Source organism: Bison bison, unplaced genomic scaffold (genome assembly GCF_000754665.1).
Source record: "Bison bison bison isolate TAMUID 2011002044 unplaced genomic scaffold, Bison_UMD1.0 scf7180017864215, whole genome shotgun sequence".
NCBI classification, from domain to species: Eukaryota; Metazoa; Chordata; class Mammalia; order Artiodactyla; family Bovidae; genus Bison; species Bison bison.
The window spans coordinates 10,825,821-10,839,628 of record NW_011494787.1 but is presented as its reverse complement, the minus strand read 5'-3'; the positions used below and the strand labels follow the sequence as shown (position 1 = coordinate 10,839,628).

General features: G+C 34.6%; 1 protein-coding gene across 3 annotated transcripts in view; it reads left to right on the top strand.

Annotated features, from left to right (window-relative positions):
* Positions 1-13,808, top strand: part of GSK3B (glycogen synthase kinase 3 beta) — a 215,995-nt gene that overhangs the window by 143,995 nt on the left and 58,192 nt on the right. For all 3 annotated transcript variants that reach the window (XM_010845385.1, XM_010845384.1, XM_010845383.1), the window contains exons 6-7: positions 2,923-3,029; positions 6,610-6,707. In XM_010845385.1, coding sequence (XP_010843687.1) covers positions 2,923-3,029; positions 6,610-6,707 — 205 coding nt within the window. The remainder of the gene's footprint in view (positions 1-2,922; positions 3,030-6,609; positions 6,708-13,808) is intronic.

Here is a 13,808-nt window from a genome sequence, read left to right as displayed (position 1 = left end):
CTCTTGAGAGTCCCTTGGACTGTAAGGAGATTCAACCAGTCCATTCTAAAGGAGATCAGCCCTGGGATTTCTTTGGAAGGATTGATGCTAAAGCTGAAACTCCAGTACTTTGGCCACCTCATACAAAGAGTTGACTCATTGGAAAAGACTCTGTTGCTGGGAGGGATTGGGGGCAGGGGGAGAAGGGGATGACAGAGGATGAGATGGCTGGATGGCATCACTGACTCAATGGAAGTGAGTCTGAGTGAACTCCGGGAGTTGGTGATGGACAGGGAGGCCTGGCATGCTGTGACATGGGGTCGCAGAGTCGGACACAACTGAGCGACTGATCTGATCTGATCTGATTATGTATTATGTATTATTAAGTCACTAAAGTGACTTAGTAGTAGTATGTATTATGTTAACTGTGTATTGCTGCTGCTGCTGCTGCTGCTAAGTCGCTTCGGTCGTGTCTGACTCTATGCGACCCCATAGACGGCAGCCCACCAGGCTCCGCCGTCCCTGGGATTCTCCAGGCAAGAACACTGGAGTGGGTTGCCATTTCCTTCTCCAGTGCGTGAAAGTGAAAAGTGAAAGAGTTAACCTCAATTTAGAGATTAGGTAAAAGGCTTAATTAGTAGCTGTGTTTTCTTCCTTTTCCTCTACAATTTAGTTTATTTCTCTCTTCTTTATTGCAGGTTACAGTTTTCTTTCTGTCTTCTTAAATGCATTGCTTGGTAAAATATATAGTGTAATAAGAATTAATCTTTTTCATCTTTATAGTATTGAGCATTTTGTGCCTCTCTGATCTGACTTTTCAAGATGAAATCAAGCCTGTATCCACATGTAACTCAGGCAGTTAAACTTTCACTTCCTTTCTAGTGTTATTACCTTTAGTACTCTCTCTTCTTGTAATCCCCAGACATCATATGTCTTGAATTCTCACCAGTTTTTTTCATCCTCACAAATTCTTGCTTTCCATCTCAGCTGCTTATAGATATTGACCCACACCTGCTAATATTGGTATTCTTCTTCTTTGTAATGCTTTTTATATCAACCCATAGATTAAATTTTGGTTTTAATATTGTATATATTTTCCACAGGTTGTCTCTTGGGGAAAAGTCTTTAAAAAAAAATGCGTATCTGTTTTCTCATGCGTTAATTCTTAGTCTCACAAAAATGTCCTTTTAGATCATCTGCTTTTTACAGTTTTCTAATTTCAGACCTCTGTCACAGGATCCAACTCATTTTGCAGGGCTCTTAACTGTTCCTTCGACTGTAAGAAGTGGGTAAAGGATTTTAAATCAAAAACTCTTATTTGGTGCTTGAACAAGCATCTGTAAGATAAAATGCCCAAATCAGATGAATTTTATTATTATGTCTTTCCCCTGCTTGAGAGTGACTGACTGGTGTGGACTGTAAAAATACTTTTGAGATACCAAGTTAGTGGAGTTTCTGTTCTCACCATAGTTTTAGAACACTGTTTCTATGGGAGTTTTTTTGGGACATAGAAATCACTTTGTTTTAATATGTTTGGGATAGGGATTTCACTTCTGTGGTAATGATAAGAATAGTTCACTTTTAGTGGCTCTGATAACAGAGCTACTGTTTTGTTTTTAACGTCTGATTTGAGCAAGTAGAGTTTGGGATACACTTTGAAGGCAGCTTCATCAAGTAGTGAAAAAAATCTGTAGGCTGTGGTATTTCTAATACTACCTTTATCTTATAGTGAATTTTCCGACAATGTAATTGGAATCTGTCTTGTTAATTTAATAAATCCTTTATAAGGTAGAAACTTTTGTCAGTTATGCTGTGAAAGTATCTTAATTTTCATACAGCCTAAAACAGGGATTAGTATTTAATAATTTATGAAATGTTTGCTGTATGTGGATAAACTGTCTCCCACCTTCAAAACTTGTGATGAAGAAAGATCAGGTTATGGTCAGCATTACCAGTGAACAGAAATAAATGGAAGAAAAGAAAGCCCAAACTGAAACCTTTGTGACTATTTTCATCTGCCTCTACTCTGATTTTCTTGTACCTTTACCTAAAAAGATTAAAAAAAAAAATTTTTTTTGTTACTTTATTTTTTACTATTTTGATTTTGTTGTTTGTATTTATTTGCTGTATTTATCTTCCCTATTATTGTATGTCAAAATGATTAGCTTCTATAGCAGTATATTTCAGTGTATCTTCAAGTTGTTTTGAGACATTTCAAAAGAAACTAATTTTAATTTAATATTTAAAATACATGCCACAAAGTATTTGGAAAGGAAAGTTGAATTAGAGAATATGTGATTTGATTTGTTAATAATTTACAACAGTGGAATTAGAATTCATAGGCTTTGAATTATCTCTGCCCTACAGGAAATGACCTATCTTTTTTATTGGATAGCAGATGTTAAGACAGCTAATAAATTGACCAAATGGTGGAAAAAATAAAGTAGGTTGGGTCTGCAAGCCATGGGATACTCACTCTGAATCAGAAGTCAAATTTTAATAGAGTGGCCAATTTCTTACCCATTTAAAAAACATATTGGGTAAGCAATATTCATTCTTATAATCAATTATAGTGCTTTTTGGTAAGGGGAATTACCTGTTATATTTCTGCCCTTCCTTCTTTGTATTTTAGAGTGAAATTCAGGGGAAAATAGCAGAAGAAATTCAACATTTATCATTTTTTTATTTTTTTAAAACTCTTTCTTCAGGTGACAGTTGACAAATGCATTCTTTAAAAGTTACTATTCTTTTTTCAGAGTGATATGTTAAAATTATGTTTCTTTTGTTAGAGTTATGGCTCATATTTTCTTTTTTTATATATTGCATGATTGGAATTATGGGACTCTTAGATTAAATATTATATTGCAAATGATAGCAGTTAAGGTTCTTTTATGGTTTAGATTTAATTAAAGAATTTCTGCTTTTGATTTTTTTTTTTATTAGTGCAAAGCAGCTGGTCCGTGGAGAACCCAATGTTTCGTATATCTGTTCTCGGTACTATAGGGCACCAGAGTTGATCTTTGGAGCCACTGATTATACCTCTAGTATAGGTAAGTACTGTATCTGAATATAATAGCTTGTGATTATGCATTATATCTTGTTTTTAGTAATTTAGTACTACTAATCTATACTTAAATATAAAGATATAAATATGCCCTGAAATATGTTTCTTCTTGAAGATTTGTATATAAAAATGTATAGAATTTAAAATATATTTACTATTCTACTTTTAGGTTTCTTGGATTATGAGAGAATAATAAAGCTACTCCTCTGTGATTGTATGATTTCTTTAAGATTACAGTTATTTTAAACTTAAAATTTTAAATAAATTCTAAGTATACCTTTTCTTCACTTAAAAAATTCCCCTGAAATAGTTCTCTCTGAGCTTGATCTCCAGTTGGACAATTTTCATCCATTAAGTTTATGATTAAAGTGATAGGATTACAATATTACTGACACTCATACTGTGCTGACTCAACTGATTATTTAATTTTTAGTCAGCTTTAAAAAATTTACTAATTTTTTCATTAGTAATTTGAATAAATTCAGATTCTGTAGCAGTTGTCACAAAAGATCTTTAAGGATGGAAGGCATTGAATAGAGACAGTTGGCTTCATTCTTTGTTGACCACCTCTTCTACCTCATTTCAGCCCACTAGTCAGAGAAGGCAATGGCACCCCACTCCAGTACTCTTGCCTGGAAAATCCCATGGGCGGAGGAGCCTGGTGGGCTGCAGTCCATGGGGTCGTTAAGAGTCAGACATGACTGAACGACTTCACTTTCTCTTTTCACCTTCATGCATTGGAGAAGGAAATGGCAACCCTCTCCAGTGTTCTTGCCTGGAGAATCCCAGGGACGGGGGAGCCTGGTGGGCTGCCATCTATGGGGTCGCACAGAGTCAGACACGACTGAAGCGACCTAGCAGCAGCAGCAGCAGCAGTGGGAGTGAACATACAGAGTGTGAACAGTTGGATGTGAATAGGAATCTAAAGAAAGGAACAATCTTAGGCATGCAAGTAGTTTATTTTATTGTTATATGTTGTTTTTGAAGAGAATTCCTTAGTCCAAAAACAAAAGCATACAAACAAGACCAAACAAAAAATAAAATAAAAACCCCACAATAACAGAAAGTCAAGGAAAAATCAGAACTTGAACAATTTCTCTTTTATACAAGTTAAAATTCTCTAATATGAACAAAGACCTCTACATAGAAATATATATTACTAATACTACCTTTTTTTTTTTTTTGGCCAAAGGGCAAAATGCCAAGGAACATTTTGATTTGTGCCAAGAGGCAGCAGTTTTACCCACCATTTCTTTTGCACCATCAGTGCAAATGTCAGCATAGTGAAAAAGACATATAACATCTGAGTATTCTTATGAAAATTAACTTTGCCCTCAGTACCTCTGAAAAGGTCCAGGAGGTTCAGGGCTCTGCAGATCATACTTTGAGACCTGCTGCACTGGATAGAGAGTATAATAGAGTGAGTGAGTGAGTATGTGTGTGTCCTACTTCACTGGATAGAGAGTATAAGAGAGAGTGTGTGTGTGTTGTTTATAATGCTCATAGTTTCATCGTGGCTATGTTATATGGCCTATTCTGTTCAGGAACAAATGAGAAATAGTGAAAGGGATATTTTGGTTAGAGTAGACCTGGATTTGAATTCCAGATTTATTACTACTTAGCTAAACTGTAAAAGAGATTAGTAACAGTTTTGCTTACCTTTCTGAGTGGCCATGAGGATTAAATAAAATGTTAGTGAAAGTACTGTAGAAAAAATGGTGTTCTTTTTGTGGTATTTATTAACTTGACTCTTCCCAAAGAACAAATGTCAGCCCTTTATCTTTGGACAGTCTTTGGATTTTCTAGATGCTTTATGTTTTATTCACATATATGAAATTAATCATCTGCATACCAGGAATGAGATTCATACTGGGGTGAGTTTTGCCAGCCTCACCTAAAATAAATGTGGTTTGTTTCTTTCTAAAAAGTCATGAAAGTATCATCTGACGTATTAAGGCATGTTTATATAAACCTTTGACCCTCTTAAGAGTTTATTACTTCTGTAAATGTCCATGTGCTTAGCAGTTCTTCAGGAATCTTCTCAGAAAAGAAGGGCCAGTGTAGTGTGTTCTCTCTATTAGGAATCCGTTTTTTGGATGTTATGAGTACCTGCTTTCCAGCAGTCTCCTTCACATTTACTTGTCTAAAGTAAAATAAATCTCCTAAAACCAGATACTGACTTTCTAGATTCCCCATAGTCTACTGATGCAGCTGGGGCCGTTGAACCCTCTCAAACCTAGATTTGGCCTCCTTGTTTAGATTTAGGAAACTTGCTTCTTAAGACTCTGAAAGATTTGTAAATAAACAAAAAGATATTTTAAAGTGTACTAATACAAATGCATTTTAGAAATATTTTTTAACAGTGATGTTAAAAGCGTTGCTGGGCAAAATCAACTTGAATTTCTTAAATGAATTTTGTGTCATTATTTGTCTAGGCCAGTAAAAAGTAGTTTTTGGAGCAAGGATTTCCAATCCTTTTTTTTTTTAATATTGGAGGATAGCTGAATTACAATATTGTGTTAGCTTCCAGTTCTTCATGATAGTGCATCTTACTGCATTAAACTGAATAAATTATTTGTTTCGCGCATGCCGTTAGTCATTTTTCTCCTTCCCTACTGATAGATGGAAAGCCCAGTGACGATTTATGTTCATCTCCCTAAAGCCATTGTTTGTTGGTTCATACAAAACCCAGGAATCCAGAAAATTAGCTTCTTTTTTTTTGGCAGGAAGTCTTAAGTAGTGGGCTCTAAATAAAGTGCCCATAAAATGTATCTTTCCATTTGGTAATACTTTTAAGAGATAAAGGGGATGCTCTTCATTATTATCACAGGAAGTCATCTAGACCAGGACTGACTGTTGTGGGTAAGCCAGGATATATGCTTTATTTTTTCCTTTTGTAAATTTATTTATAAATCATTAAAATTTAAGTTTTCTGTCAAAATTGAGGTTTCTTGTTTGACTCAAAAGTGAATTATATTTTATAATTTGTAAAATACAATGTATTCTTCTGCCTTTGCATTTTAAAATATATATTTAAGCACATTTTCTGTCAGTTATATTACAAGACAATAGTTAGCCATTTAAAATATTAAAATTTTCTTTTTCTGAAATTTGCATTTGGCTTACTCTCCTGTGTATAGGAGATTGAACCCTTCTTGCTACTCTCTATAAGCACCTGGTAATGTGCAGAGATTGTATCACTTTGACTTATTTTTAAGTATAATGAGTAAATAATCATGCTCTCTGCTTTCCTACTATAATCTCTGTCATGGTTGTTGAAGACTTGAACATCTCATACTGGATAATTAATGCAGATATTACATATAATAAAGATATTACCCTTTATTAGAATATTCTTATTGCCCTGTTTCCTGTTTAGTAAGTTTAACAGTTTTTAAATCTATTAAGGATTATTTGATGACTTTTCCCCTCTGTTTTGGATTATACAATCTTTTCCTTATGGTATTTATTCTGATCAAAGTAAAATTAGAAAATGTATCAGTTTTTAACACAACATAAGCTACAAAGTGTGATATTAATAAGCTCTTATCTTCTTTTCTCTTCAGATGTATGGTCTGCAGGCTGTGTGTTGGCTGAGCTGTTGCTAGGACAGCCAATATTTCCAGGAGACAGTGGTGTGGATCAGTTGGTGGAAATAATCAAGGTGAGTCTGTTTTCTGTTTTTGTTCACCATGTGCTCTGCTCGTATACTCTGCTGAGCACATAGGAGATGCTTGTATTTAGTCAGTATTTAAATATTTATAAAATGAAAAAAATGAGTGTGTATTACTAGACCACTTGATAGAAGCAGAATTTTTACGTATGGGTTTAATATGATTTTATTTATTAGGTCTGTCAAAACCTTTGTTAACAACATCATAGCAAAGTATTATTATCTTGGATATTGGGTATTATTTCTTAAGAATAGCAGCACTAAGATTTTAAAGCTTTTAATATTGATATCTTAAATAAGTTCTCAAACCTCCCCCTTTAGAAATATCTAGTGTTTCTATATTTAGACCACTAGATGGTTGATTATAAGCTTAGTTTGTCTGAAGCAACACCTACCTCCTATTGGGTTTTAGTCTTGATTTTCCAAATGTTTCATAGAATGGAAAATTGAAAATCTCCTTAGCGGTTTTGTAGTCCCAATTCCCCATCCAATGAAAGAACCTACTTAGTTACATTCCTGGCAGGTGGTTTTTCAGTGTTTTCTTGAATATTTCAAACATCATAGTGCTACTTTGGAATGCAGCCTGTTCTGTATCTGGACAGCTTGAATTTAGTTTTTATTGTGCTGAGTGAGCCTCTGTAGTTTTTGTTTTTATGTATTTATTTTTTTATTTTTAAAAAAATTTATTTTATGTTGGCATATGGTGGATTTGATCCCTGGGTTGGGAAGATCCCCTGGAGAAGGGAAAGGCTACCTACTCCAGTATTCTGGCCTGGAGAATTCCTTGAACTGTATAGTCCATGGGGTCACAAAGAATCGGACATGACTGAGTGACTTTCACTAATGGTTGATTAACAGTTGCATTGATTTCCGGGTAGAGTGATTCAGTTATACATATACATGTATCCATTCTTTTTCAAGTTCTTTTCCCATTTGGGTTATTATAGAGTATTGAGCAAATTTCCCTGTGTTGTACAGTACGTCCTTGTTTGTTCATTTTAAATTTTGCTAGTTATTCCCTGGACGGTGATTTAAGTTGTTCTAAAATCCTTGTACTTGATTTGCAAAAATATTTTTGAAAAAATGATTTTGCTAAGTATCACTGTGTGCAACACCATGTGTGATCAAGAATCTTCCTTACTATCCATATAGTTTCTTATGATTTGCACCTGAGATCACTGGTCTTGGCCATCTTTTTTTGGTAACTCATCTTTTAGTTTCAGATTGAAGCTTTCAACTTAGTTCAGCAGATCTGCTTCCTTTCTGATTGCTACACTACACTCAGATCTAAGTTCGGATATTTTGATTTTCTTGTTTCCTAAAAGCCTTTGCATTCTTTGTTATTATTCAAATTAGTATTCTAATACAGGAGTTGGCAAACTTTCTGTAAAGGGCTAGATAAAACGTTTTAGGCTTTGTCGGCAAAAAATGGAAGTCAAGGATGTCTGAGATACATAACAGAAAACAGAACAGAAAACAGAAAAACAAATTTTCACAAATTTTTCATTGATGAAATTCAAATTAATATAATAATTGAGTAATACAAGTCTACTGATTAGAAGAATGAATTTCTTTTGAGAAGCCTGTGGAATTTCTCTTAATCATGGTTCAGAGTCAGTGTTTCATAGCCTCGAGTTGATGGCAAATGTTTATCTTTAAAATCAGTTCTTAGTTCATGTTATTTCAGTCGCTCAGTCGTGTCTGACTCTTCAACCCCCTGAACTGCAGCACGCCAGACCTCCCTGTCCATCAACCAACTCCCGGAGTCCATCTAAACCCATGTCCATTGAGTTGGTGATGCCATCCAACCATCTCATCTTCTGTCGTCCCCTTCTCCCTCCCTCCCTCAATCTTTCCCAGCATCAGAGTCTTTTCAAATAAGTCAACTCTTCGCATCAGATGGCCAAAGTATTGGAGTTTTAGCCTCAACATCAGTCCTTCCAATGAACACCCAGGACTGATCTCCTTTAGGATGGACTGGTTGGATGTCCTTTCAGTCCAAGGGCCTCTCAAAAGAGTCTTCTCCAACACCACAGTTCAAAAGCATCAATTCTTCAGCACTCAGCTTTCTTTATAGTCCAACCCTCACATCCATACATGACCACTGGAAAAACCATAGCCTTGACTAGACGGACCTTTGTTGACAAAGTAATGTCTCTGCTTTTGAATATGCTATCTAGGTTGGTCATAACTTTCCTTCTAAGGAGTAGGCATCTTTTAATTTCGTGGCTTCAGTCACCGTCAGCAGTGAGCCCCCCAAAATAAAGACAGCCACTGTTTCCACTGCTTCCCTATCTAATTGCCATGAAGTGATGGGACTGGATGCCATGATCTTAGTTTTCTGAATGTTGAGCTTTAAGCCAACTTTTTCACTCTCCTCTTTCACTTTCATCAAGAGGCTCTTTAGTTCTTCTTCACTTTCTGCCATAAGGGTGATATAATCTGCATATCTGAGGTTATAGATATTTCTCCCGGCAATCTTGATTCCAGCTTGAGCTTCCTCCAGCCCAGTGTTTCTCATGATGTACTGTGCCCATAAGGTAAACAAGCAGGGTGACAATATACAGCCTTGATGTACTCCTTTTCCTATTTGGAACTAGTCTGTTGTTTATGTCCAGTTCTAACTGTTGATTCCTGACCTGCATACATGTTTCTCAAGAGGCAGGTCAGGTGGTCTGGTATTCCCATCTCTTTCAGAATTTTCCACAGTTTATTGTGATCCACACAATCATGGATCCTACATAAACAGGATTGGGCCATAGTTTTCTGACCAATCAAGTCAGTACAACCAATCAGCATTTCTTCTATCCCCAGGATTTCAGTTTGATGTATTTGAATTTACCATACCACAGTTCTCTGTACATATCACCATTCAATTTGGCATTTATGTTTAGCTTATTAGAACTGTGTCATTTCTCTACCAATTATAGTTTAGAACTGTATGATGGTTTATTCTTTGTCACTAATTTTAATGAATTCGTACATGAGATTAATACAGATGAAACTGCTTAGAAGCTAAACTGGATAACTGTGATAAGTCATGTATTTCATGCTTGCCATCATATCTTATAAACCTTTAAGTCCAAAGCTTATTTTACCACTTTTTGTCAGCCCTCCTAATTCTATTTTCTACTAATATTGGTTTGTTCTTAATTTAATTTTAGTAGAAACTGTCAGTTTGTTATTGATGGTTTATGACTTCAATTTTATTTAGGGCTTATTTGTTGTAGGTTGTCCATGTAGGTTGTAGTAGGCCAACTCTAAAACAAAACACTTCTTATTTATATATTATCGTGTCATCTTGCACTTATACATTGTCATCACCTAGATAAGTTCCAAGATTACTATCTATAGATATTTTGAAGGTGTTATAATGGATGTTATACAACATCCCAGGGCAGTTTGGAATATCAAACTTATCAGCCCTATTTACAGTTTTTAAGCAATACCACCCAGGGTAGATAAAGTATCAGTATTAATTTACCACCCATTTGGTGACCTGAAGTTATACATTTCATTGAGGTTAATTAATAGACATTGTAAGGGTGTGGTGTGGTGTATGTGTGAGTGTGTAGTATAGCTCTTAAATCTTATTGCATGGAGATTAATAAACATTGTAGGAATTTTATGTGTGTTTAATATAGCTCTAAATCTTATTGATCCTATCTGTACACTTATACTTTACATATTGAATATCTATGATGTTTCATTGAAATAAGAAATGCATAAGTAATTCTAATGTAACTGTTCCAGTTTTCTTGATCTAAGTTGTATTTCAGAAAAGAGTTGTATAGGTTAGCTTTCAAAGTTAAATGTTATTAAGACATTTTATATTTTAAGCAAATATTGCCATTTCTGCTAATCAGGACTTCAAGAATAGATTTGAGTTTTCTGTGAAAAGTCATCTCCCAGGTGCCCAACTCCAGTATCAGTTTTTTTGAAATGTTAGTCGAGCCCTTAGTTCTTTTGGAAACTAGGGCATCTATGTTACTGTTCTTCTCTGCTCTCTTTGCATTTTCTTTCTTGAAAACCTCATGGGTATTCCTCTTGAGTATCTGGAGATAGCTGATATACCCCCAAACCCATAAAATAGTTACTCTTTTTTTTGAATTTGAGTTTATGCAGAAAAGGAACAGTTGTAAGCAAATTTCATAAATTTTATAAGTGGTAGAATTGCCTAATTATAAACTTTCTGAACTGAAGCTGAAGCTCTAATCTGATGTGAAAAACTGACTCATTGGAAAAGACCCTGATGCTGGGAAAGATTGAGGGCAGGAGGAGAAAGTGGCCATAGAGGATGAGATGATTGGATGGTATCATCGACTCAATCAATGGACATGAGTCTGAGCAAACTCCAGGAGATAGTAAAGGACAGGGAAGCCTAGCGAGCTGCAGTCCATGGGGTCCCGAAGAGTCAGACATGACTTAGCAACTGAAGGACAAACTTTCTGAGCAGGAACTTTCTTTCATTGTTATGTTTTAATATCCAGAGGCACCATAATAGTTTTCAAGAAATATTTAAGCTAAATTAAGCTGCTAGATTAGTGTTCATCCATGAATTTGGAATTACCCAGGAATTAATAAGAAAAGTTAGTGTGATTATTATTGTATATACTGTTTATTAAACTTTATTGGCTTGGATGTCCAGGCCAATAATTCATAGAATAAGTAACACAGAGTATTATAAACTGAGCTAACTTAGCGTAACCTTTTAAATCTTCTCCCTATCTGTCCTCAAACAACGCTTTTGCAGAATATTAAGAGTAAAATTAAAATATCTTCAGAGTAAATTAGAAGTATAGGGCAGTATGGCATTGAAAGTAATGAAAAATCATTTTTAAGCATGAAAAACATGTAGCTTTCTGAGATTGATTTCATACAGAGATTATCAAATCAGAATCTCATTATACCTTTTAATCTCTGAGTATCAAAAAGTGCTTGACTTTTCAAAGCATTTGTAGATAAGAGAGATTCTGTTTGGGAAGGCTCAGATAATAAGATTTCTTAAATTCTTCCTTAACATATTAGTTAAAATAATCTTAAGAAATATCTGATGTGGTTTCAGATACCTGGGAAAAATAAAACATTTTGGGAGAACATCTGTCAGAAATTTCACAAGCATAGCTTCAGTGATACAGCATTGTCCATTGGCACCTCTGTGGTCAGTCATACCAGTGGGGTTATTTAGAAAAAGTCTTCTGAAGACTTAAAGAAAGTAGTATTTTTTTTATGTTGATTGCTTTTTTTTATCATTATGTATGCTATAATTTTATGTGCTCAGTGCAGAAAACATACCCAGACACAAATACAAGGAAAACGAAAGTAATCACTTACTGTTCTAGTACATCATGAAAAATAACTTCTATGAATATTTTTATACACTTTTCTGTGCATATCTATGTTAAAACAAAAGTGCCATCTGTTTTGTGGACTTTTTGTTTTACTAAATAATTAATTGTATTTCTCATGTGAAGAAGTGTATGTTGACAAAGTGATTTTTTTTTTTAATTTTATTTTTTAACTTTACAATATTGTATTGGTTTTGGCATATATCAACATGAATCCGCCACAGGTATACACGTGTTCCCCATCCTGAACCAAGTGATTTTTTTTTTTTGACTGCATAGATTTGACTGTAGAATGTATTCTGAATTACATAATTGATTCTGAGAAGAACAATGTGAAAGTACAGTGATAAATGATTGCTTTTAAAAAAATTATATATTTAGCTTCTCAAAGGTTTGATTAACTCCTTACGTAAGATGTCCCCAAAATTCCCCAGATGTGATGCAATCTAGGAAATTCTGGACCTGGGACTGCTGTAGGTTTTACTAATAGTTTCTTTTCCCCCTCCAAATTTTAAAACACAAATTTTAAGTAAGGAAAGGTGAGCTTCAGTCTAGAGTTCAATTTTGGGATTAAAATATCATAGAACTGAATGTTTGATAGAAACCAGTCATTTTGTAGAATTTCCAATTTTAAATGTATTAATGTTCCTAGAGATATAATTTATTTCATAAATATTTACTTATGCTTTGTAATAAGTTGACCATTTCTTTCTAATGGAAGTTTTAAAGGCAGAAGTAGTTAGAGTACACCTCTCTGATAATAAACTTTCTCTGTAGCTTTCATAGCTATAGTAACTAGCCTTTTAAATTTGGATATATGTCTTTTAGAAAAACATGACATTAAACATGTAGATGCTTTAAAAAATTTTTTTATTGAAGTATAGTTGGTTTACAACATCGTGTCAGTTTATGATGTACTGCAAAGTGATTCAGGGGTGTGTGTGTGTGTGTGTGTATGTGCATATTGTTTTCCATTTTAGTTTATTACAGGATAGTGAATATAGTTCCCGATGCTATGCAGTAGGACTTTGCTGTGTGTCATTTTATATATAATAGTAGTTTGTATCTGCTAATCTCAAACTCCTAATTTATCCCTCCCCCATCCTTTTCCCTCTTTGGTAACCGTGAGTTTGTTTTCAAGGTCTGTGAGTTTGTTTCTCTTTGGTAGATAAGTTCATATCATACTTTTCTCTTAGCAGTAATTACTCATTTTAGATATTTACATAGATGGTTCTCAGATGGGTAAGAACTAGTACAATCTTACTCTAGCAGAAACTTTAGGAATTGGAAAGTTTCTGGAAAACAGTGGAAAATTTCTGTGGAAAACAGTGAGATCCAAATAATCTTTTGATTATTTTATTATAGTTAAGTAGGTGAACTTCATTTCTTGTGGTGCCTAAAAGCTTGAAAAAGAAAAAGATTTAGCAGTGGAGAGTGAGATTAAAGAGAGAGCGCGACTTCCCTGGTGGTTCAGTGTTTAAGAGATTAGGTTCAGTCCCTGATCTGGGAAGATTCCTCATGCCACAGGGCAGCTAAGCTACAACTACTGAGCCCCTGCACGCTAGAGCCCATGCTTTGCAACAGAAGCACCACAATGAGAAGCCCATGCTCTGCAACTAGAGTAGCCTGCGTATAGCAATGAAGACCAAGCACAGCCAAAAACAAATAAATAAAATTATTTTTAAAAAAGAGAGTGGAGGGGGGTCATTTTTTACTGTTATGTGATACTGTATTTTTTTTTTTA